The sequence below is a fragment of the Anser brachyrhynchus genome (assembly GCF_964034855.1).
Source record: "Anser brachyrhynchus genome assembly, chromosome: Z".
NCBI classification, from domain to species: Eukaryota; Metazoa; Chordata; class Aves; order Anseriformes; family Anatidae; genus Anser; species Anser brachyrhynchus.
Genome location: NC_137697.1, coordinates 23,089,474 through 23,115,594, shown reverse-complemented (window position 1 = coordinate 23,115,594; position 26,121 = coordinate 23,089,474). Strand labels below are relative to the sequence as shown.

The 26,121-nt window shown below is 37.4% G+C and overlaps 1 protein-coding gene across 7 annotated transcripts; it reads left to right on the top strand.

Annotated features, from left to right (window-relative positions):
- The first annotated feature begins 1,996 nt into the window (after positions 1 to 1,996).
- Positions 1,997 to 26,121, top strand: LOC308185538 (zinc-regulated GTPase metalloprotein activator 1A-like). Of its 7 annotated transcripts, none has more exons than XR_013943447.1 (15): positions 2,003 to 2,167; positions 2,996 to 3,082; positions 3,930 to 4,026; positions 5,165 to 5,256; positions 8,281 to 8,340; positions 9,372 to 9,409; positions 10,610 to 10,656; positions 11,369 to 11,455; positions 12,263 to 12,307; positions 15,827 to 15,883; positions 17,972 to 18,023; positions 23,130 to 23,198; positions 23,296 to 23,361; positions 25,182 to 25,292; positions 25,973 to 26,121. XR_013943447.1 is itself a non-coding variant. In XM_080573787.1 (15 exons), exons 1-15 carry the CDS (start codon positions 2,062 to 2,064, stop codon positions 26,044 to 26,046), a joined length of 1,107 nt encoding a protein of 368 aa, XP_080429913.1. In that variant the 5' UTR covers positions 2,004 to 2,061; the 3' UTR covers positions 26,047 to 26,121. The 7 variants fall into 7 exon arrangements, 5 of the variants coding, with proteins under 5 accessions (XP_080429917.1, XP_080429916.1, XP_080429915.1 ...); XR_013943448.1 differs by having other exon boundaries at positions 25,147 to 25,292; XM_080573787.1 differs by having other exon boundaries at positions 2,004 to 2,167; positions 25,163 to 25,292.

Below are 26,121 nucleotides of genomic sequence, written 5' to 3'. Positions count from 1 at the left end.
ACTTTATTATATACACTATTAATACCATACAGAAACCTCCTTCTCCAGAAGGCATGTTGCTTTAAGACTGTTACATTCTATATACCACGGAAATGTCAATGATTTTATTTTCCTGTTGTTTTAACTGCATCATGCTCCCATTATTGATACATGATACGGCAGCAATTTGCAATCTCTTGCAACATTCTTCAGTACATCCTTTTGCTTACTTTCATGGCTCTTACAGTCTTGTTCCCTAATTCTCCTCAAAGAGTAACAGCCTAAATAAATATTTTTATCCCTTGTTGAAATCAGTCTGAAACAAACTACTTGCTTGCACTGAGATCTTCAGAGTTTTGGAAGGTACTAACTTACTTCAACTGCAGCCAAAACCACCTAAACTAACAGTTAAATACGACTTCCTGCAACCTATCAACATTTCACCGCTTTCTGATGGTGTGACTGGAAGAGAAATATCTTAGAATAAACCACTCTGACTGTGCCACCCAGTTTGCTGTGTTCATTTTAGTGGCTACCACAACAAAATACGCAGGCTTTGCATTTAAATTCACGTAGTAGGCCTTATTACAAAGTTCAACAGAAATCCGAGGACAGCTAATACAGCAAAATTCTGATGTTTGAATATAAACTTTCAAGAAATTTGAAAGGAAACCCAGAATCCACATTATTTATTTTGGGTAATTTTGTTCCAGAGAAACGTAATGACCTGTGCCATGTGAACTAATGAAAAACAGAACAGCTTAAAGAGCCAGGACACTGGTCTCATCATCTCTTTTTTCCCCAGTATGTCTCACTGACATGTAAATGAAATTTCAGTATTAAAACTATCCAATTTTTGAAGACAATTTACAGCCTTTTTTTTATGCTCTGTCATGCTAACATGTCAGTTTCCAACACCTCTCTGATTATTTTCTTCCTTTTGTCCACAGCTTTCTCACAGTGGAAATCTTTACAATTTTTGTTAATTAATCCCTTAATAGCAGAAGTATGAAAAACTGGGCAGTCTCAGGACAGCAGAAGCATATGCCATTGGAATTTGCTTTCAGAATTCAAACAAAGAGAGACAGTCTTGAAAAGCAGATCAAGATTTTTTCCTTAAAACACGATCTGTAATGTTGACCAACAAGACTTGACTAAACAAGAATGCAAAAAGGTGTATCATATCTTGTATTGGTCCTAAAACTCTAGAAATAAACAGGTTGCATGCTTACACGATATAAGGAATGGATGAGATTTACTGCCTTCCACAGTTACGGCAACAGAAACTCCACAACTAATTTCTGTCAGGTATCCTTATTTGTTGATGATACCTAAGTCTGTTATCTTGTTAAACTCCAGGCTTTCACGCTCAGGCCTCTACTGAAATTCCATCAAACAGGCAGAAGATTTATAGTGTAGGAGAACGTGAATTATTTTAACTACAAGCAGAGCAAAAAGAAACAAACAAACCAAAAAAACAAACAAACAAACAACCTACATTTCTCAAAAAAATTAAGAGCATAATAATTTGCTTTTGAGCTTTCCTTGTTACCTTAATATCTAGACAATCACATAGCTATAGGTATTTCTGTTGGAATAAATAGTTGTACATGCATGACAAGCTGAATTAATGCATCATGTAACTACTTTTATCATTTTTAGATCAGATTTTTACACGTTTACGACCGAAGTAGGAATTAAACTATTTACCCAGAGAGAAAAATCATTTAATACCGTTCACGCCACAGGGATGTTTTAACCCGTAAAAATGCAAGAGGATTCAAAGACGAACACTAATCGTGTGTACCGCCGCAGAAATAAACAAGCACACAAACCGGACTAAGACACGTATTTTATCAGCTCGCACTGAAACCTGCGTTACTGAAACGCCTCCTACCAACCCCTACACACAGACGCGCATGCGCCCAAGCGGGCCGCGCATTCTCACAGCGGGCCGTGACGGGCGGCGGCGGCGGCGGGGGAGGAGGGGAGGCGGGAGGGTGTGTGGGGGGGTGGCGGCGTGCGCCGCAGTCGTGGGGCGGGCTGAGGGAGGGCGGCGCGGCCGCCATTAGCCGCGCTGTGATGGAGGACGAGGAGTGCCCGGCCCTGGTGCCCATCGCCGCCGGCGGCTCGGAGGGGCCCGACCCCGGCAGGAGGATCCCCGTGACGATCATCACGGGCTACCTGGGTGAGGCGCTGCGCTGCGGGCGGTGGGTTCGTCGCCGCGTGGGGTGTCCCCATTTAATGGTGGCCCCATTTAACGTCTCAGCAATGTGCTAGGTTTGTCGCAGTTGAATGCAGGCTGAATTGCGGCTTTGCGAACGAAAGGTTTGCTCTCCCTCTCTTAAACCAACGCAGTGGTTTGGAACACCGCATAAAGCTATATACAGTAAAGGTCCAGTTAAGTCTAGGAGTGCACACCCCCTTCCAAAACTTGTCTTAAAACTTTGTACTCCATTGTCCTCCCTCAAAGAAACCTGAGGACGCAAAGGCAAGTTGTTTCACCAGGCTCCCCTAGTTGTGATTTTTGTGGGATGAAACTCCTCAGAGCGTGGTGTTGCAGGTTGCTTAATGATGCCTCGTCTCATGGCACTTAGCGTACAGTCACCACTGATGACAAAATTGCTGCTTAGAAGAAGCAATGAGAGGTAGAAGAAGAAATGCTCATTCTGTTAACAGAGTAAAAATGAATTTTCAAGGAAAAGACTGCCCAGCTCGTAAGGGACTTGTAAATTAGTTGAGCACTGACACTTAGTGTAGAGAAGACTGTGTTTTTTGGTTTGTTCGTTTTTAAGCTGAGATACAATGAGCTAATAGTTCTTCGAAGTCTCCTTCAAATATATCTTCGGGTTAATTTTTACAATGTTATAATAGAATGCAGGATGTGAGACTGAAAATTTTTATTTCAAAAGAGATTAGATTCGTCTGAAGTATGTGTGCCCACAGTAGTATTTGTTTTTAATTTGAAAATTTAGCCACTTTTAAAACCATATCAGAAATTATGTTTGTGTTCTAGGTGCTGGGAAAACAACACTTCTAAATTACATACTGACAGAACAACATAGTAAAAAAATCGCAGTGATACTCAATGAGTTTGGAGAAGGTATGTACACCTGTAGAAACATTATTATTATTTATTTCTGCCTGTAAAATATATGTAAAATTTCTAGAAATCAAGAACATTGAAGTTCTAAATTCATTGCTGAGATTATTGTTATAACTCACCCTTTAAAAAGGCAAAAAGTCTTTTGGTTGGTATTAATAGAAAATACTATGTGCTAATCAGTTTTGTACATCAGTTCAATTCCTTGAAGTCAAGTAAATGCATATATTATGCTGCTACAAGTGCTGTACCTCCATTTGGTCTACTCATTCTTAAGCAGATGGAAATTAAAATGAACTGTTGGTGGATAAGCTTTTCTTCCATTTCTCCCTAGTCACTTACAGATCACAAATTATCTTAGACCAAGAAAACAGGGAGATACATGCATGGTCTCTCTGGTCCTATGACCTTTTTGCTTCTGTACCTAGGATTTTTAGGTGTCAGGATGGATTTTATATCTCTACAATGGTCAGTGTTGCTTACAGTTTGCACTGTGGTAGTGTTGTTTTTCTTTAGTGGTGGTGTTTTTTCTATATGCATGTCATTTCTGGTCATGGAGCCTAAAATAACATAGCCTTTTCCCTTGCTTTTAGCAAAGTTAGTTGCAGTTGTGCTGTCATGTTTATCCTTTGGGTTTTGGTGTTTGTGGAACCAGTTTGACTTTGTTTTTTAAATTTCTCAGAAAATGGAAAATACTGATTTATGAACAACATGTTAGAAAGAGTCTTAGAAAACAAAATGTAATTTAAGAGTGAAATGTATGCCAACCTGAGTCTTTCATATCTCCTTTGCAGGCATTCTTTCACAGATTTTTGATTTCAAATTATAGTACTTCCTCTTTTTCCAGGAAGTGCATTGGAGAAATCCCTGGCAATCAGTCAAGGGGGAGAACTCTATGAAGAATGGCTGGAGCTCAGAAATGGCTGCCTGTGCTGTTCAGTAAAGTAAGGAAGGACTGTTACGCAAGTTCTTACAGTGGGTTTTTGGGGAATTGAGGAGAGGAGATCGAGGTCTTGATTCATAAAACTGATGGTAGTGTTGATTGTGACCTCTTTTCCTCAGTTAAAACAAGAATTGGAATTTGATAGGTAGAAATGTATTTTAGAAATGCGTTGGTCTAAACACCAATTGGGTGTTGTAGGGTAAGGAGCTCTCAGTCTTCTGTTACTAGTATATGCTGTTAAACAGGAAGGCTGGAACTAGGCCTCAGGTGAACTAATTTCCAGTTTAAATCCTTACTTGGTGTTTCTTGCTCTATATTGACTAACACTTGAATATTTTATTCCTCAGAAAGGGTAGAGGGTGGGCTTGGTGACCTAACGAAACGCGGTATTCTGAATTGTAAATTGATGGTTATGTTGAAAAGTAGTAGTGCATTTGGTTTTGTTATGTTTTGTTCCCATGTTTGTTTGAATGCCAGATTGTTTGTGATAAATTTATAAGAAAGGTGATGGTTTGTTTGTCCAGGAAGTTTGAAGAACTGGCCTTATGCCTTACAATTGGATTAGTAAGGGGAAAACAAAGATCCTATTGTACTGTGTTGTATGGCGGGATATAAAGAATGCCGCCATTACTACTGTTTTTTTAAATACATTGGTTTCTTACATAAAATACCATATGTTTTGACTTCATCAGCTGCGATTTCAGTCAATGATGCATCTTGATTTTGCTATATGTGATAGAGAAAGACAGGAGAACATTGATCAGTCTCCACCCCCCTACCCCCCTTCATTTTAAAATCTGTTTCCAAATAAAAACAGTTACACATTCACACAGCCCTGCTTTACAGTTATTTCAGTGTTTGAATATTCATTTAAATTAGCATTGTTATGTCCTTGGGAGTGGGCAAATAGTGTTTTCAGACTAAAACAAAACAGAAAACTGCTGTTTACCTGATACTGGAACAACATCTTGATGACCGAATTTTAAGTGTAGACTGTAAGTCCTGACTCAGACCTTTGCTTTGATGATACTGTCACTGTGTTCTGCATGAGAAGATGGAGAAATGTGTTTATATAAAACATGTTTATGCATGTTTTACTTGTATTCTCTGTTCTCAGGTTTAATTGTTTCTTCTTACAGGGACAATGGTGTGAAGGCTATTGAGAACCTCATGAAAAGGAGAGGAAAATTTGACTATATACTGTTAGAAACAACTGGTTTGGCAGATCCAGGTAGTTCACATTATGTATGTTTTCCATAACCATTATAATTATCCTGTTTTTATGAAGTGTTTATTTGCTCACCGGTCAGTTCACCATTCAGAATGTATTATAAAGGGGTGAGTCACTAGTCACATGCTTTGGTTGCTGTATAGACTGAAACTGAACTGGTTAAGGGAATTGGTGCACAAACAGGTTGTGGTGTTTTTTGTTGGTGTTTTTAAACTTTTAAACTTCAGATTGACTCTAAAGCTTAACAGAAATCCAGTTAGAATATATGTCTGTCAAGAAAACAGCTGGTAAGGCTTGGAGAAGAGAAGCGCATTCTAAATCTGCGAGCTTTCAGTAGTCTTTTCTGTCTTGCATTTCTCCTTTCAAGGTATAGATTAGCATCATCTAGTTTAGTGTTATGTTGGTTGTCATAAGCCTTGTATTCTGTGAAGTCATAAAATGTACTGCCAACCAGACTAACACATTGGTTTGGTATGTAGAGGGCAGTAATAGATCTTACAAATTCCTTGTGTGCTGTTTAATGATATTTATTATAAAAAGGTGTTTCAACTGGAGTTCATGTTAGTAATAGCTATCTAAATGGTTGTCTCTGAGCCATACCAATTAAAAATGTGTCGTTGATTGAGAGTGAAGGAAATTCTTACTGGCAATTCAGTTGTTTCCCATTTAATAGATTGACACTTTCCAGCTCAAAGTTAAATAGTTGTCATAGTAAAGTAATTTTTTTTTTTCGAAGGAAGGACATTGATTTGGCCTCTGTTACTCACAAATCCTATTTGAGTCAAATTGGAAAACTATTAAGCTTTTTGGAAAAAATCAATAGATACCAGAAAACCATTAGATCTTGTGGCCTTTGCTATAGCCTGCATGAGTAAGCCCTGTAAACGATTGACAGGTATTTGGTGTTGATACAGAGTGATGTTTGGAGGACTGCGTCTTGTCAGTTCAGGTGGACAGCTCTAGGCATTAGAATAAGTTCAGTTATTGTTTTCTTCTTTCTGCTTAGACAGCCTGTCAGTAATGAAGGGTCTGATAATTGAAAAATACAAGTACTGTTACTGCTGTTAGCTCCTTCTGTCCTTCATATTGGGGCACTGATACATGCTAAATTGGTTTGTTTCACGACACCTTGTGATTTGTTTCATAAATATGCAGCACATCCTACAGTTCCTAGAATCTATTTCACAGGGTCTTTCTAGCAGAAAGCAAGGAGTAGCGTGCTCTTAGGCCATATATATTACACAGGTTCCAGGTCACAAATTTCTAAATCCTTGATAGAATGTGACCACAGTGGTTCAAATACTTTTTGATTCTTTTTCTTCTAGGCTTATCAGCTTAGTATGTTCTGTTTTACGTTACGTAATTTTTACATTTATATTTTTTATAATCACAGACTATTTCAGGTTGGAAAGGATGCTGGGAGGTCTTTAGTCCAACTTCCTGCTCAAAGCAGCGTAAGATATAAGATCAGGTTGCAGGGTATTCAGTCAGAGAATGGGAGTGATAGAACAATTCTAGTCAGCCTGTTCTGTGCCTGCCTTTTCATGGTGAAAAAGCGTATTTCTGCTATATGTGGTCTGAACCCCTTGTTCCTGTGATCCTGTGCTGAACTCATACACGTGTATTGACATTTTTTGTGTACATGGGATCCCCATGCTGGAAGTACTATCCAGGTATGGTCTTAAAAGTGCTGAATTGAGGAAGATGACCTGCCTCAGCCATGCTCCTGTTCCAGCAGCTTGGGATGCTGTTGGCCTTCTTTAATCCCATGGCGTACTGATCGCACAGCTTCTGCTGACCAGGATCCCAAGGGCCATTTCCATAGACCTGCTGCCTAGCCTGTATAGTTGCAAGGGGCTGGCTTTTCCTTAGTGTGTGGCTTGACCATTCTTGCTGAATTTCATCAGGTTCCTATTGCCCTTTCCTTCCTGACCGCCCCTCTGAAAGGCAGCCCTACCCTTAAGCATATTGACTGTCCATTTCCCGGTTTGATGTTCAATGTGAGCTTGGCAGGCATGTCCTCTATCTCCTACTCTGGACTGCTGCTAAAGAGGTTAGAAAAGGACAGGTGCCAGGATAGACCCCTGCAATACCCTGCTTATACTGGCTTCCAAATAGGGTGTGACCCATTAACTGCAGCCTTCAGATTTTGATTGTCCAACCAGTTTCGTCTAGTTGTGTTTCTGCTTAGATTGGTAATGCTGCAGTGTGCTTACAAGAATGTCTTAGAATACAGCGTTGAAAACTTTGCTAGAGTTGAGGTAAATGGCATGCGGTGGACTGCCCTGGTCCACAGAGAAATTACTCATCAGAAAAGAAGGCCAGGAATGGCCTTGACAGATTGATCAGTCATGATTTACGCTGTTAAACCTCCAGTATAATACTTGTCTGCAGTTTGAACCTATGTTAGAGATGTGTTAACCTGATTTATCCTAAAATATTTTAGGCCAGAAGTTTTCTTGTGGAGATCTGAGATAAGGAAAATGTTCTTTTCTGTCTTCAGTTATTCTTGACTTTCTTCATACTGTTGATTTGTGATGTAAGAAGCTGCATAGGACATTTTAGTAAAGCCAGTGAAGCAAAAAAGATCCTTGGGAGGGAGCTGATTTCTCCCAAACGTCCCAATACCATTTTTCTTTAACTGTTTTATCTCTTTTAAATGCCCCCCCCCCCCCCCCCTTTTTTTATATATAAAATGTGTGCACAGTGACCTGGAAACAATGGGTGAAGGGGGTAGTGCAGAAATCTTTAAAAATGAGGGAGCCATGCAATGAGTACAGCACTGAGTTAATACTACTGAGTTACTAAGCTAGTTCAGACAACTTATGTGCATCTGTGTGGGGTTTTTAAAGCTTTTCTTAGTCATAGCTGTTGATCTGCACACAAATATAATGTAGCAGCTGATAGATAAAATGTGTGGTTGGGTACTTGACCTCTGTGACGCTACCTGAATTTGGAAGAGAAGAATTTTAAATACAGCACTATTAATGTTATTTTTGCAGCTAAATTTACTGTTCTTCTTAGGAGCTGTGGCCTCCATGTTCTGGGTTGATTCTGAGCTGGGAAGTGACATTTATCTTGATGGTAAGCAGCGCAGGCTTGTTTATCTGTACCCGTGTTTAGTGTAATGTATTCTTATAATTTAAGGCAAGATTTCAGAAGATGTTTGAAAGACATAATCTTGGTTCTCACATCCCCAGATTTAACAACAGAGATCCATTTTCTTGCTCTGATGCTCGTATACTTGATGAGCTGTTTCAGTTCACTAAACCCAGCAAAAGTTGTGTATGTTTTGCAGAGGGATCAGATAATGAGAGATCTTGATTTTGATACAAGGGGGAAAAAATCAAAAACAAAACACCTCATTAGTTAGATGTTATTAAACATTACTCAGGAGTAATATTACAGTTTCTATTCAGTTTCTATTATTTTTATTCAATGTTTCATTTTTCTTTTTTTTTTCTGAACTCTTAAGTTAGTATCTGGACTCATCTGTCTTCTGTTCTGTGTTTTTTTTGTCTTTTGTACTCTTGTTTGCTCTAACATTTGCTTGTTCCATTAAATATCTGAGTTTACTGTAATATAAACTGTCAGTAGTTAAAGAGCATGTTGAATGTTGTTGTTTTTAGCTAGAAGAAAACTTAGATTTTGGATTAAAAAAAAGTCCCCGTAACAATTTGTTTCGGCTGTGAAACAGCCAGCTAGTCAAGGAAGCGTTCAGTTGTGTAGGAAACAGCTTCCTAAGTTTCTGCTAAGACAATTGCAGATTCCTGGTCACTTAAAATAACTGTATACCTTGGTCAGTCCCCTTAATTTATTTTAATGATCTGTGGAAGTATCTCTCTGCCAATTTGCTTTGGCCTGGAAGGAGAAGGAGAGGCATCCATCTGGTATGAATTTCTCTTACCTGGCTCAGTAGATTTTTTTTTTTTTAAACAAAAACAAAAAAAAGTGACAAGTCTAATGTTGAGATGCATTGGAAGCATTGGAAGTATTATGAGCAGTTTTAAGTGTGATGATGCCGTCATTTTACTAGTTGCACAGGAAGCTAAGAAATTGTTGAATTATGCTGAAAACGGCTAACAGTTTTACTCCATTTTGATATTCTCTTTTAGGCATTATATCTGTCGTTGATGCAAAGCATGGATTGCAGGTAAGGTACTGGCTTTGTTACATATTTGAAAAAGATTTGCAACGTTAAAAAAGTTATTGCAATAATGTTCATTTTGACAAATATTTTTTAACAATTGCTTTAATTAAGTTCCACTTAAACAATAGTTTTCTAAATTTTGTTAATTGACACATTTCAAATGAAAATTAATTACACTTTCATTTGGTATTCCTGTGTCTTCAAGAAATTGATTTTAAAATAATACTCCTGATACATTTAGAGCTGATGAAGGAATGCACAGGATGATCTTCCCAGATATGTAAAGCATCAGAGGTGCACTCTTAAATATTATGTCAATTTAAAATTTCAACTCTTCCAGGTGTTTGTGATGCTTCTGAGGCATTACTGCCTTAATGGCAGGGTGTGCAAAAGATGGCTTGTAGCTGAATGTCTTCTGTTAGAGTATGAAGTCTGTTGCTCTAAATTATTGATGAAAATATGGTTTTAAGTTGCTACACTTTGCACTGCTGATTGAAATGGGGGCATTTTCTTCTCTTTCACTTAATTCTGTGGGAGACGTTGTTGGGCACACAAGTGTAGTACAAAGCTGCAGGTGGTAAGACATTGAGCTCCTGCAGCATAACCAGATACTGCTTTTCTTGGCAGTGCTGACTAATTATTTTGCCCAGTTACTGCTTGCATAGGCAGTGCACAGTGGTGATGGGCAGACTCGCCAAGGAGTAGTTTATACATACAAACCCAGAAAGAGTTGTGAATTTTTACTATAAATATATAGGTTTTCAAGTTTTTTGGAGTAGTATGCACTCCTGTACTGCAAGCCTAGTACATCTTTAACCGTTAGATGACATCACACTTGTTAGGAAAATCACTGTACTTTTAAAATTCAAATATTTTTTTCCATGGTTACTATATGTCATGGTGACTTTAGTTTTCAGATTTATCGTGAATTAACTGAATATAAATACTATAATATAATTTTCCAACTCTTCGGCATTCTAATAAAAAAAAAATTAAAAAAAGTTTTCATTAAAGAAAAGTTAAGCTTCTGTAATGATGAGTATATAAACTTTTAAAAAGTAATTAAAATAACCAAGATGTAGTCATTGTTATTTCTTGTTGAAAATCATACCTTGGCTGCAATGTTTTTGGCTTACTTTATGCGCAAATGAATTTGACCGTTATTTGAACATCCTTAATCCAATTGTTTTAATTTTTGTCTAGCACTTGACAGAGGAGAAACCAGAAGGCCTTGTCAATGAAGCATCTCGGTATGGATATAAAGACTAATTATTTTTTATTGTTGTCAGCAACTGGAACTGTATGTTGAGTTATGGAAGGATATGGAAGGTCATTAAATTTTTTTATAAATCTTTTTGCTTCTTTACTTTCACACCAATCTACATTGATCTAATGAGGTAGAAAACAAAAGTGAGTTCATGTTCCATCCTAACTCTTCTAATACATGTTTTAAGAGAGATGGAATTTTACATAAAATATGGGGAAATAACCTGTACTGGGGGCAAAAAAGAATGACGTTAGGATCTGTCAGATAGTCAAAGTAGAATGGGAGATAGAGAAATATTTTGTTTATTAAATGTGGAGCCACAATGAGTAAATGTAATTGTAGTAATAGCAGTCTTCATAAAGCAGGGACTTCCGATATCACTTTATGAAGAGTACATGCAAGAGAATTAGGTTCATAAATCACCAAACACTTTGGAGTAGATAACTTTTTTTTAGCCTTTCTACATCAAGCCTTTGTAGCTTAGTAGTCTCCAATTCTGTCAAAGGAGAGGAGTTACACGAAGGTGAAGTCAATAGTATTGTAGTTATACTCCATGATGTTCTTGTTTGATTAACGCTTGCTCTTCTTTACTAACAATATAATACTTTTGTGTTCATGTGGGAGAGATGTTGCTTCTGCCTTACAGAAATAATTTGTTTGTTCAAGTGTCTTTTATTTTTTTTCTTAACATATAGGCAGGTTGCATTAGCTGATCTTATAATCATCAATAAAACAGATTTGGTTTCAGGGGAAGAATTGAATAAAGTCAGAACATCTGTCAGGTATGAAACTTTTGGTGTACCTGTAACGCTGTACTGGCTCAAATGTTATTTTTCTGTGTAACCACAGTTCTTACTGCTAATACAGAAGTTAGATCTCATGATTATTCTGATACATCGTTTAGTCAGCAGTGAAAAAGAGACTGCAAAAGAGACTTTTAAAAAGACATGTCCATTACATTTATGAGCTTCCACAGTCTTAACAGCTTGCCTACATAAGATCTGATATTATCTGCTAAGGGAAGGCCTTTGTCTTAAGTGTCTACTTTCTTTTATTTCGGGGCAGCTGTTACCATTTTTGAGTTAACCATTTGTAGGAGGGGGAGAATCTGTTAGTAGATATGTTTTCGTTAGCAAATACAAAGGGTTATAGAAGATATTCCAAATAATTGTCTTGGGTGTAAAAGAACCAGTGGTTTGAACTGAATGAGCGATCAAAGGCTTGTGCCATCTTTCTCAATAAACTGATAAACAAAATATTAAAATGGAGAAATACCTTGCTACTTTATTAATGGTTCCTCTAAAACAAAAAAAAGTCAAAATGTGTTTCAGTATCTATCAGGAGGAGTCTCACATAAGAAAACACTATATTCACTAATTTTGTTGTTAGAACTTGTGAAGTTCAATCTTATGGTATAAAAAAGTCACAAAAGCAAAGCCTTTTGGGATATCTGTGGGATTGTTCGATTTGTTAATAATGGCATTGGAGTTGTTGCGGTGCTCTTTCTTGTGCTTTTTTACATGGTCAGATTGTTCAATCTGTCTATTACAATTGCTTTTACACTTCTGCTTTTTTCTGTTTTATTTTAGGTCAGTAAATGGATTTGCTAAAATTCTAGAGACGCAAAGATCAAGGTATTAGATTGGCCAGTATTACTAGGTACCAAATCATGTTTCATGGATGTTATTTTAGCAAAACCTGCATTTTGGTCTAAGTTTAATATGAATGTAACTTTTAATTATTAAAATTGCTTTTTAGTAATGCTGTTACTTTGGGAATAATAGCATTTGGAAAGTTTCTGAGAAATGCTAATGCGGACATAATTTAATGGCTTCAGTATATTCCAAAAACATAGCAGATTTTTAAGGGAGTGTTACAGGCAGGAATTCAGTTTTTCTCGTAACTTGTGACCCAGATCTTGTATTTAGAGTAACTTGTGAGGCCCAGTTGTTTCTGAGGTAAAAGTTGATTACAAATTTTACAATATCCACATTTGAGTATCTTATTTTTGAGATCGCTGTTTACATGACCTCTGTGCAGTGACATTTCTTCACTTAATGTATGTATATACTTTAAGTATAGCATAAGTGTAGCATCTGGGTAAAGAACTCATTGGGAACAGCCCTACGGAGAAGGATGTGGGGGTTCTGGTGGATGAAAAGCTTGACATGAACCAGCAGTGTGTGCTTGCAGCCCAGAAGTCCAACTGCATCCTGGGCTGCATCAACAGAGGAGTGGCCAGCAGGTGGAGGGAGGGGATTGTGCCCCTCTGCTCTGCCCACTGAGGCCCCCCACTTGGAGTGCTGCGTCCAGGTCTGAGCTCCCCAGAACAAAAAGGACATCGATGTGTTAGAACGAGTCCAGAGGAGGGCCACGGAGCTGATCAGAGGGCTGGAGCACCTCTCCTGTGAAGAAAGTCTGAGAGAGCTGGGGATGTTCAGCCTGCAGATGAGAAGGCTTCAGGGACGCCTCCCTGCAGCTTTTCAGTACTTAAAATGGGCTTACAAAAAAGATGGAGAGCAACTTTTTGCTCAGGCAGACAGCGACAGGACGAGTGGGAATGGCTTCAAACTAAAAGAGGGGAGATTTAGATTAGATGTTAGGAGGAAATTCTTCACTCAGAGGGTGGTGAGGCACTGGAACAGGTTTCCCAGAGAAGCTGTGGATGCCCCATCCCTGGAGGTGTTCAAGGCCAGGCTGGATGGGGCTTTGAGCAGCCTGCTCTGGTGGGAGGTGTCCCTGCCCATGGCAGGGAGGGTTGGAACTGGCTGATCTTTAAGGTCCCTTCCGTGATTCTATATTAAAAGATTGAAAGATATTAGCATCTTCCTTAAGGTTAAGAGCAAGTGTAAAAATGCTGTGAAGTGATGGAGTTGCAGAGATGCAGTTGTAGCATTTCCCTTTTCTCCTGTTAAGTAAGCATTTCAGAACATTATATAAATTCTTAAAATTCTGGATTTCATCTTAGGAGGAATGGGAAATTTTATGCGTGGCAAAGAGTGGAGAAGTAAATTAGGGCTTAGGAAAGAAGTCTTTATGAAAAAAGACTTGTAATAGATTGTTCAAGCTGAAATCAAAGAAGGGACAACATGAGAGTTTTAGTGAAAATAGTGATACTGAGAAAGCGGATCAAGAGCTCCATGTTCTTTTGCTGCAAGGCAGAGAACAGAAATCATCAACAGAATTCTTTGTGTTTGGGGGTGGGAAGAAAGCTCTTACACAATTTATGCAGGATATAACTTTATTAATGTGTACCGGTCTAACTGCCTGAAGGAGATGATTACAACTTTGGGGCCAATTTTTGTAATGTGCCAAAAAAAAAAAAAGAAATCTATAGTGGCTACCAATTTTGAAGAGCATACTAAATTTACTGCTTTGAGGCTTGAATTAGTATCTGTCCATGGAGGGTTAGGGAAATCCTGTGTGTGAGGCGTAATGTTCACATCTGTACTTTCTGTGAGTGTTTGATGCCAGCCAATGTTAGAGAGATTAAATTAAGTGGACCTCAGGTACAATCCTCAGTGATAACTGTTATTTTACCAATAAATATTCTTTAGTGAGTGATACATTTCAGAAGTGAAATAGGCACCAAAATAATTTATTATCATTTGAAAACATTTTTCTTTAATTACGGTTTTTGTCCCACAAAATCCAACATGTAAAAACAATTTCTTGTGTTTCTATAAACCAAATACGAGTTTTCAGAAGACTGCTGAGGACAAACAGTTTGCACTGAAGCTAGTCTTGAACTTTATAGAGGGTTTGTTATGCATTTTACATTATAAACCTTTCATCTTAGATACGGCTTTGTAAAGCTACTGTTGGATATTAAAGTTTCATAATAATACAGTAATACTGGCTACACTCTAGAAGTCTCTTTTTAATGTCTTGTCTGTAAATGTATTCCTGGTCTTCAGCCATGTTAAATATGTTTATAAAGCTGTCAGTTGCTATTAGCAGTGAAACCTTTGTTACAAATCAAATGAGTATATTTCTTTTATAAAACAAAATATTTTTATGCAGGTGTTCCAGGTAGCTATTCTTAAAAGTAAATATGATCGGTGCTGCCTATTTCAAATTATGTTTTTTCATCAGTCTTAGCTTCAGATATTAGAGCTGAAATTCGTCGTAGTAACATTTGCATCATAGCATATTTCTAGTGATTATTTGAGCAGATGCAGCTTGGTTGTTCTGCTGAACGAGGTTTTGGTGTTCCACCTTGTTCCACCAGTGTTTGAAAAATAAAATCAAACTATGGCCATTTCCGAAAAGAAGTCTCAGCATCCCATGTTCTCAAACAAGGTCTCTAGATAGAATAGCTTTTAAATAACTTTGTTTCTAGGTGTATGGCTTTTATGTTCTCCTGAAATCCACTCTCTGAAAATGACAGCCTGTAAGTACTCATGGTTTTCTAGTTCGGAGAATTCAGTGGCCAAGCAATGTGGATTTTTCTCAGCCAGCTCTTGTCCAGGGCTGCAAATGCCGAAGTTGCTGCTTCGGTCTCACGGTGGTACACGCCAGATACACTTGCACTGAAACGTCTAAAAAATAGATATAGACTCTTATTTTTAATAAAGCTGCAGGAATCCAGTACAGAAGGGGCCAGTCAGTGGTTTGATGAAGGGGAATGTACTTAACTCAAGTTGTGAACTTAAAAACTTCAGCTCTCTTGGCTGTGTGTCAGTATAACTGCATGTATTTCAGCAGTATTTTGTGTATCTGCCAGTTTTTTTAGTGCACACGTGTGTTGTAGAATTATATTAGTAAATATTAAGGGTGCAGAATAATTGCAGGAAGAACTTCAAGATTCCTTTTCTTGTATGGGAACTTTACATTATTCAGGCAGCCATCATGAGGGATTTTATATTTCTGGAAATACTTTCTTGACCTTTATTTTTTTAAACTATGTTGTTCAAAGTTCTGTTTTTGTGCTTGTGTGACTGTGTAACTAAAAGCTGCTTTTTGCTGTAGTAGAGAACGCCAACCACCGAAGTCCAAAATTAAGGCTAGCTACTTGTGTTTGGTGGCATTAGAATAATAGACCAGAAAAAAAACACAGAAACATAAAGCTATTTCAAAGATGATTCATTGAACTATGCAAAATCTTTAAATGCAGTAAAAATACAAAGCTTTTTTTTTCTTCCCTTGTATAGAGTTGATCTCTCCAATGTGTTGGACCTGCATGCTTTTGACAGTCTATCTGGAATAAGGTATGGCAAGAATTTCACTGTCTTTTATCAGAAATAATGTTCATTGTATAAATACAGGCATGAAATAGATATATGCTGGCAAAGTCTACATCAGGGTTTCTGGTACAAATTCTAGTTAAGTCGGTTGTTTAACATTCTCACTTTATAAATAACAGTTTTTTTTCCACTGGACATGCATGCAACAGAAGTTTTTTTTAAGGTTTTAAGTTTTGCTTTAATACTACTACTAATAAATCAGATTTTGATTTTTTTTTTTTTTCTGACTTGTAAGTTTCTTTTAAAACTTACAGGATTTTGAAAAATTTTCTCACTTCACATCACGAAGAACTGGAGACCTTCTTAGTTTTCACAGAAAACCAAGAGGGACTGAAGTTCCATAGCATTCTAAGCCACTGCAAATGCTGTATAATATGTTCCTGGTTCCCTGAAGTCCCCAGGTTCTTTAAGGTTGAAGAGAGGACCAATTTTAAATTAGAAGACACGCTGTGCAGTAGGAGTGAGCTGTTCACTGGAGTTGAATAGAAGCTGGCATGTAGTATTTCACTTAGTGTTATAGTACTGATTTCATTCTCACAAGCAATAGTTTTGTACTTTTTTTTTTTTTTCCTAAAGTACTTTTGATAGCTAATGTCCACTACATGGACAGATTCTAGTTAGTTTTCCCTGCTTGCACTAATGATGCAAGCTCCTACTTTTGCTCATACACAAAGGAGTATCAACATTGTTCTTATTTGAAGTATAAATACTTAAGTATACTGTTAATTCGTACTATAATCTGTGTTTATGTTTTAAGCAAACAAACAAGGAATTGTAATATTCAGGCATGTTTCAGATTGGTGAATGCCTTGAGTGATAATTTAATACTTAAGTTTATTTTTTAAAAATATTCTGTGTCGCTGACAGTAATAAAGACATCCCCCTGATACCAGAAGGTTTTTTTTCTTTTATAAAAATACAAAAGTATAAAATGTGGTGGTGTGCTAGTGAGCATAATTTTAAATTGGTATTTTGATTATTTATTCATGAGTTTTTATTTTCTGAAGAACCAAAAAAGGAAGGAGAAAAGCATAACACTGAACTCTATCAGTGTCAAGACACCCTGATGATTAACTTGGCTAAATAGCGTATTTGCATGTGAACTTTTTGAAACTTTTTAAGCTCATTCTTACCAGTTCGTAAATTTCACGTTTTTCCTCGGTCCGCTTTCACCAGATTTCCAAAAATCTTTGTCATCTTGCTGTGACTGAAGTCACAGCGCCAATATTGTGATCCTTTTTTCATGTAAAATAGTTTCTTTCTGAGGTTGTGTTTTCTTGTATTTGAACCTCAGCACACCTGTGCAGTGTGTGACTCCACGATGTTGAATCCATAGTTATAATGAATTTATTTTTGAGCGAGTACTGTCTAGTGTTGCAACTGTTCTTGTCAGAAAAATGTTTATAAGCTTCCATGTGTTTAATGTGATTTGCTGTTTCACAACAGTATTTTTAATTCAAACTATTACCTGTTTCATTGTCTTCTCAATGGAAGTTACATAGTGACACGATTGTTAAAAATGAATTAGAGGGCAATACTGTTAGCCTGTTTATAAAAACGGATCTCCAAATCTTTTAAGTCAGTCTGACAGTTGATTAGTCTGTTGTGATTAGAGACACTTTGTTAGCTCTTTAGCTGATGCACAGCTTTAATCCTACAACTTCAAACAAGAATATGTTGACCATATAGGCTGGAACATCAATCACTCCTTCCTCTATCACACACTTTTAAATTTTTTTCTAATGTAGAAAAAAAAATCTGTTTTGTACATTATAAAAATAATATTATATGATTGTCAGTAATGTGTTGAGTGGAAATACAACAGGTAAACTGTGACAAACTTTCTAACACAAACCATTAACAAGATCAAACCATGTAATTAAATGTAACTATTTTGAGATTAATACGGAACTAACAGTTTAAGGTTATTCTGAGTGTGATATTTGGTATTTTAGTTTTGCTCTGCAATACTGAAGAGTTTGTGTAAACTTCAAAATAATGACATTACATCCATACTATTCAAATGCGACATTTAATTTTACTTATTTTCAGTTTGCAGAAAAAACTTGAGCATGTGAAGACAACACAAGCACATTTAGATAAGGTAACTACCAAAGACACTGCTTCAGTCTGTTTGTAAGAGAATTGTTGAGGATAATTGCAACCATTGCATGCTCATCATCTTACTTTTTCAGAAAGTTTCAGTTAGGTAGTAGAATGCCTTAATACCTCTGGAAGATTACCTTGAATGTCTACTGCAGTGTACTTTGTAGATACATTCTAAATGTATATAGTAAATTACACTATCAAAAATAGCTTAGAGTTACACTGTTGCAGGCAGTCACATCATTTACTCAGGTATATTGGAGACGGTTATTGAAACAGACAAAAAACACTACTCTTCAATATTTGCAGAATTGAGTCATGAATTTATAGCTGATCTCTATCCTGTAGGTTTTGTGTCCAAATAGTCTGTGTACGTACTTTGCATTTTTTGAAGCTTTATTAAAACTTAACTAGGAGGTTAAGGGGGTGTATATTCCTGTTCTGAGTGCTAGCCATTGCTTTCACAAGGAATAGCAACAGTTTGACTTGTAATAGTCAAGTAGATTTTACCCTAAACTAGTTGTAAATTTTACAAGTATGTGTATGGTAGAAATTAGGAACAGTTACGTTGATACTATTTTTAGTTTGTCAAACTCTAAAATGTTCTGTTTTTCCAGATCTGCAACCCAATGTGTATTTATGTCAATGCAGAAATCTTCTATCCCTGTGTGTAATAAAATTATGCTTGCATAATGCAGCTGTAAAACGCATTTCTGCCTTCATGGCTTTTGTTTATATACAGAGCAAATAAAGTATTCTTTGTGGTTTGCAAATTGAATTTCTAACACAGACTCAAGGAAAAAGGATCTGGTCTGTCATCCCTACAGAATACAAACAGTTTTGGGCTAAATGCTGCTTTCAAGCATCTGTCTTATCCTTGATATACAGGTTTTACTAGTAAAGCTCCCTTTTCATTTTCTTTTTTTTTGGTTTCTTTTTGGTTTTCCAACTGCTGTAATCAGTCTTTTTGTTTTGTTTTGCTTAGAACCTTGCCAAAAGCAAAACAATTTTTTTTAAAAAAGGGAACTATAGAGTTTATTGCCAGGCAACAAAAGCCTACTGATTTAATACTGGGAAAAAACAAACAAACAAAAACAACAACAACAGAAAACTTCAAAACAGTTACACAAATGCGTAAGTGAATACCGCTTTCTCTGCCCTTCTTTCCCTCAGCTTGCCCTATTTTTTTTTGGTGGGTTACACTTAGTCAATCCAAGTTCATCCAGCAAGGCAATGACTGGCATAAGAGGTTGGGGATGTTTGTTCAGTGACTTTTCTGTGGTGCTACTGCCCTCTGGTTCACCCACGTGCTGCAGTCCCTGCGGAGTTCTGTTGTGCTGTGGATAAAGCACAGGCTGCCATCCCTCAGGGGTATGTGTAACCCCTTTGGCATGCTGTGCCTCCTCCAAAGAATCTGCTGTCCCACATGACTGGAGTTGTCTCTCTCTGTTTTAACAGGGTGCCATATACTTCTCTGAATGGCTGAAGATTTAGTGGGATTATTTTTTTGTTTTTATTTTTCGCTGTTGTACAGTTTCAAAGCTGACTGGAACAGGTCCTGAGAGACACCAGGCAGCTGATGGCCTCCTCCCACATACCTCACCAGTGCAGCCTCCTGCTACACAAATCTTGTAAGCTTACACGTATTAGAAATGCTTGTGTAAGAGCTGTGTGAACATACGTGGATTATATGCTCCACCCCTTATATCATCAGAAACTGAGTTTATACCTACATCATATTTCACCTGTTGCCTCTAAGAATCAGAGCATAGGTATAAAAGTGTAGCAGTCTGAATATACACTTGAAAAATTCCATTGCATACTCCTTCAACTGGATTGTGGGGGTTAGCAGTGTAACAGTTTACCTATTTCCTTTGTAGACTTTACCCTTTTCCCCTTTGCTGTACGTTACAGAGATTAGTAGTGCTTACTGCAAGGTTTAGGCCCTATTTCTGTAAAACACCAAACCAAGACACTCAACTGTTTAGTTTATTCACTATACCTTAGTATATGAGCAAATACTCAAACAAAACCATTAAAAAGTACAAACACAGAGTAACATCACTACTGGATATCCAGTATATCAGAGTCTAGCAGCTGTAGTTTCACTCAGGACCTGAAATGTGTGGTGAACGATGTTCATTTGATACAGCATGGGCATTTCCCCAGTTGAAGAGTAAAATGATACATCCGATGACTTAAATTTCCCAGAGTTTGCTCCACATCCTATAAGCATTCTAGCTGAGCTCAGATCTTTCTCCTCAGCTTGCAATTACTTAACTGAGATCTATAGATCTTTGAAGGACTTTCTGCCACCTCGAAGTCATGGTTTGTAGGGTGGGAGCAGGGAGGTTTTTCATCCCCTACTGTCACTTTCGCTACTGCAGTTTCGTCATGCTTTGCTGTGAGGCTGATCTCACACCTGCATGCTACCCATAGTATGATGCTGTAGGTCACTCAAGTGCCTGTAGGATGTCCCACTATTTTATCAGGTGGAAGGTAACACTAGAGGGTCAAGAGTGACAGTGTCCAGATGTCAGAGCTCTGGGGCCGTGGCTTCGGTGATAACACCTTTTCAGGGTTCTTTACCCCTCTCCTGTAAAGTCAAGTGGTAGTCCAAGCAACTGTGGACAAATTGCCACTTCTGCCCAGTCCCTTGACAGAGGTCATGTTTGTGTGTTTGGAAGGATTGAGCTCAACATAACCTTCCCATCAGTTAGAGAATCACACAATGGTTTGGGTTGGAAGGGACCTTGAAGATGACCTAGTTCCAAATCCCCTGCCGTGAGCAGGGACACCTCCCACCAGACCAGGTTGCCCAAAGCCCCATCCAGCCTGGGCATCCAGCCTTGAACGTCTCCAGGGGTGGGGCATCCACAGCTTCTCTGGGCAACCTGTTCCCCAACTATCATTGGGGACTTTTACTTAATATTGTGTTAGTCATAAAAAGTTACTGATACCTTGTTTGGTATCAAAAGAAATACATGGATGATTGAACACCTACCCTCTCTGTTTACAAGTGTGAAATTTTCTTACCTTCCTAGTAGGTTTTTGAGTCCGTCAACATTTCTCCATGGAGGAATGGAGATACGGCATTGTAGCTTTCTGCTGTTTTTTACGTAATGTTTTTTTTCACTGCTCAGTTCCTTGGTATGCCTGCTCCACGGGTCACCCATGACCCCAGTCTATGTACAGGTACCCTGCTCTATGGATCAGTGATGGGCCACCAACATCTTCAAGGTATCCCCAGTCTGGTGCACTTCACCCACTTATAAGAGCTCTCTAAGGGGCTGGAAAAAAAAACCAAACTTTTATTTTTATGCAGCAGACTAGAAAAGTGTGCCATCTTTTTAGAAAGTTCACAGAACGACAGAATCGTCTAGGTTGGAAGAGACCTCCAAGATCACCTAGTCCATCCTCTGACCTAACACTAACAAGTCCTCCATTAAACCTTATCACTAAGCTCTACATCTAAACGTCTTTTAAAGACCTCCAGGGATGGTGACTCAATCACTTCCCTGGGCAGCCCATTCCAATGCCTAACAACCCTTTCAGTAAAGAAGTTCTTCCTAATATCCAACCTAAACCTCCCCTGGCACAACTTTAGCCTATTCCCCCTCATCCTATCACCAGGCACGTGGGAGAAAGTTGTTATGATTGAATTTAATTTTCAAGTTAAAATGCAGTACATATGATACCTGTAGTTTTCCTTTTGAACTGCAAGTCTTGACTGTGAAATTGATAGTCTCAAAAACATGAAAGATGGTTATAGTTTTCTCTTGGAACTAAAGATTAAATATAAAACAGTTTCTTGCTTAACTAAAATTATGATCTGAATCTTAAATTCATAGGTTTTTGTTTAATAAAAACTTATGTTTGTCTTAACAGGGTTCAGTTATTGTAATAATAGTCTGAAGTACAGTAGAAGCATTCCTGAATGTTGCAATTTTCATAGTATACTTGTATCACTATGGAGATTTCTTGCTGGTTTTGTAGTGTGGAGCCATTCAACCAGCAGGAAACAGAATTCATTGTTATTATCCCTGTCTAGTTCAACAACCACAGTTTTAAGATAGCTGGTGAGACAAATGAGGCATAAATGAGAGCAGAACGCTCCTCTCACAGTAGGCTGTAAGTCCCTGTTGAATGATAAAGTGTGTTTATTGACTTAATGTGGAAGGTCAACGGAAAAAATACGCTGTGCACAAAGTAGTGCACTGCTATCTCTCTTGTTTTGAAGTTGCTTGAAGTGTGTTAGCGCTTGGATGTTCTGGTGAGATTTCTTGGGCATTGGATAAACACGTAGATTCGCTGCTTATTGCTTTTATTTATTTTTGTTAAATTGAATTAGCAATTTTCCGAAAGTACTAATCTGAAAGATTTTTAGGTTGTACAGTAAACATTTTCTGTGTGCTTTTATGCCATTGAGAGGTTGTACTTGCAAAAATACATTAAGAAGACATATGATTTCCTTTATTTTTGAACAAAATGTAAATCCCAAACTGCATTCTTACTGTCAGCTTCTGTTACAGTAGCTGCTTCTGACTGGTAGCTGGTGGTTGGTTTGGAATAAAACTTCAGACATCTTTATTTCCGGAATCTATTCCTACATTGTTTATTTGTAAAAAGCTTTTTTATGAAAGGAAAGTACTCATAGATGAAAAGTACGTTGATGATTTTTCATTTGATAGAACTGTGATGAGAAGCAGAAATGACAAGGATTAGTAGGCCAAGAAAATAGCATTTTTAAACTTAGTTATATGATTGAGCTTACTGGCCTTTAAGATTTGGAATTGTTAGGCTTTCTTTGAGAGCTAACATCACCTGCAGCAAAGAGTTTTGCCATAGAATATGATGGTATTAGCCTGTCCAGAGTATTGGTTATGCCCCCTAAGTGCACACCCAAACAGAACCAAAAAATCCAGCATATTAGGGCAAAAGAGAAATGGAGATTTTATTTTATTTTGTTGTAATTTGGGATGGAGTAGTAGATAGTTACTTTCTTTTCTATAAGGCCAAGTTATAAAGAATGCTAACTTTTAAAATTAATGTATTGAAATGTTTATGCCATTCAGTAGTAACAACTTGGTCTTTTCATTTGCAGGGTATAATGACAGTAACATTTGAAGTTCTAGGAGATATAAAAGAAGAAAACCTGAATCTCTTTATACAGGTAAATAATACATCACTGTCAACTGAAGTCATTGTGGCTTTGTATAGGAAGTCATCCCACACTATTCTGTTTATGAAAACATTTTTCCTCTTTATAGAATCTTCTGTGGGAGAAGAATGTGAAAGATAAGACTGGACATGCCATGGATGTTATAAGACTGAAGGTTAGTCTGAAATGACCAACTTATTTGTTTTGTCCTTTCCCTCTTTTACATTTAAAATGTACTGTCAGTTACAGAGCTATCAAAGGCAGTGCTGGAGCAGAGCAGACAAAAGGGAGAATAGCAGTTTGTCATTGTTCCTTGTAGAGACAGCTTGTTCTTTGCTGGCCAGTGGAGCAACTCAAAAGGAGATAGCTGACAGAGAAGCAAACATTGATCCTACTTGTTGTGAACTCAAAGGGAAGACTTGCAGTCCCAAACATCCCCAACACACAATGTGGCAGGATTAATGAGCAGGACATAACAAAGTCAGTCCTTCATTTTTCACCTGCTTTGCTCTGAAAGGTTTCATCCATCTCGCATAAACGTCTCCTTATCTAGGGTTCTAACTATAGGTTGCTATCTGTAGTTACAGTTATTGACGTAATACGCAGAAGTTGAATTCAACATAACAAAGCAGCACAATACTAGTTGTGGTCTACACTTAAAAACTTTTTCTAATATGTCAAACCACAGTTTTAAAGATGAGACCCATACATACATGTATTCGTCTTCATGAACACTTCATATGTGATTCTGTTGCATGGTTTTGAGGTGAACGTAGGTAACATTTTAGGATATATTTTCATTTTCCTTAAAGGACTATCATTAAAAAGTAAAAATCAAGTCTGTCAGTTAGTAAGGTTTGAGAAATACAAGAAAATATGCTCTGGTTTGTTTTCTGAGAATACTTGTGTGTCATGGATAGCAACGTAATTATTTTTACTTCATTGGAAGAAAGGTTGTATTCTTTGATCTTTCAGCATCAAAACTGAAGATTCTTGTCTTCCCCCTCCTAAAAATAGAAGAAACTAGCCACTGATGGCATTTTAAGCTGTCTGAAAACAGTACTGCTGTGCACAAGTATGCTTTTGTTGTACTGAGCATTGGAATGAAAGTAATTCTTCAGGAGATCTGAGGCAAATAACATACTGTGTGCTGAGCCTCAGTCATGGACAAACACACCAAAGCAAACAAACCCCAGTTAATTATAGAATGGGTTCCAAAGTTTATTGCTTTTATGTTTATATTTTGCCTGCAGTGATAATCCTTTTGGCAGTGACAGTCGTAGAATTCCAACTAGTTTGTCAAATGCAGATCTTTTTTTCATGAAATATTCTTAGCTCAATATTTTTTTTACTTCCTTAGGGAAGTGTAGAAGTGTTTGACAGAATGTGTGCCACTAGAGTATTTTACAAAGTTTTACACAAAGTGATGGAAACTCTTTAATGCAACTTCTAGAATGTGGGTTAATGGGCTCAGTCTGACAGGAATCCATTCTAATTCCATTGCTAAATCCATTTTACCTCACAAATGTTAGTTCTTTCTCCAGTATCCAGAGGTTCTTTTTCAGAATAGCATTAATGCTAAGCATGAGAGCTTAATCGGAATTATCTCAACATTTTTGCTCATTTTACATCATCTTTGGCTGGCAATCAGTCTTTCGTAGGAACACACTTCATGCATATATTTAAAGCGGCATGGTAGCAGATGATGTTTTATTTTACTCAAACGTAGTAGGTAACTGTCCAAATGAAGGTAGAGTATGTCAGAGCGTAATTGTTAAGTCTTCAGCAAACTCAAAAGATACGAAAATGGATGTTACAAGAGGTGACCGTACTGCATTGTCATTTGGATTAACTGGTGCATAGTTTACAGAAATACTTTTCCCTGTTTGCCTACTTTCAGAGTTGTTTTTCCCTCCCTTAAGTGTTTCCTCTTTAAAGATTTGTTTATATACCCTAACAGTTATTTTTCTGATAAGGGACTGGTATCTATTCAAGGCAAATCTCATCAAGTGATAGTCCAAGGTGTCCACGAGCTCTACGATTTGGAGGAAACTGCAGTAGAATGGAAGGAAGATGAAAAGAGAACAAATAGACTGGTTTTAATAGGTAAAAATAAATTATGCATCTCTTTGTGTAAGTTTAAGGAGCTGTTTCTTTCAGCAGGTGGTCCTGGGACCTGTCCAGTAAAAAGCAACCAGCCTAAACTAGCCAGAGTAACAGCAGTGAGGGGATGTTCAGTATAACCTTCACTCCAAGGTTTATACCTGAGGACCTCCTGGTTTTTTTATTGCAGCTGAGGAGAATCTGTGCTATCCTTTTTAGTGAAATAAAATAACATAATAAGTATTCATAAATTATATAGGCATATTTAAGATTATTTTGAAAATACTTAAATATAAACGTTGTTGGGAATAGTTTGATTATTTGAGCACATTCAGTAGTGGTGAGGAAGGTGATTATAGTCATCAAAGTGTACAAAATACGATTTGTTTCTGAAAAGCTTTTAACACTGGGGTTGCATGTTTCTTATTTCTGGCTTGATACTGTGCTTTGCAAAGTGTTTTTATGACCAAAAAACCTCCTAATTTTCCTCTTTTCCATGTACAGCTTGAAATGTGGTGTTGCACGTAAAATGTAAAGTTAAGCTTGTTACCAGCAGCTTAATTTTATCAAAGTTCTATTTTCACTCATTGATACAATAAATATTTTCTTTGTTGAGAAGACCTGTAGGTTCATGCATGGCTTTTTGTGAAATACAAATAGCTAACCTGTTTTTCTCTTTACAGGTAGGCACTTGGATAAGGAGATCATCAAAGAAGTATTCATAGCCACTGTGACAGAGAAACACGGAAACAGTTGACATCAAACTAAAAACAAGTTGAAAGTCTCTGCTTAACCTTGCGAGCCTTTTATAATAAAAAAGACTGAATGGCAT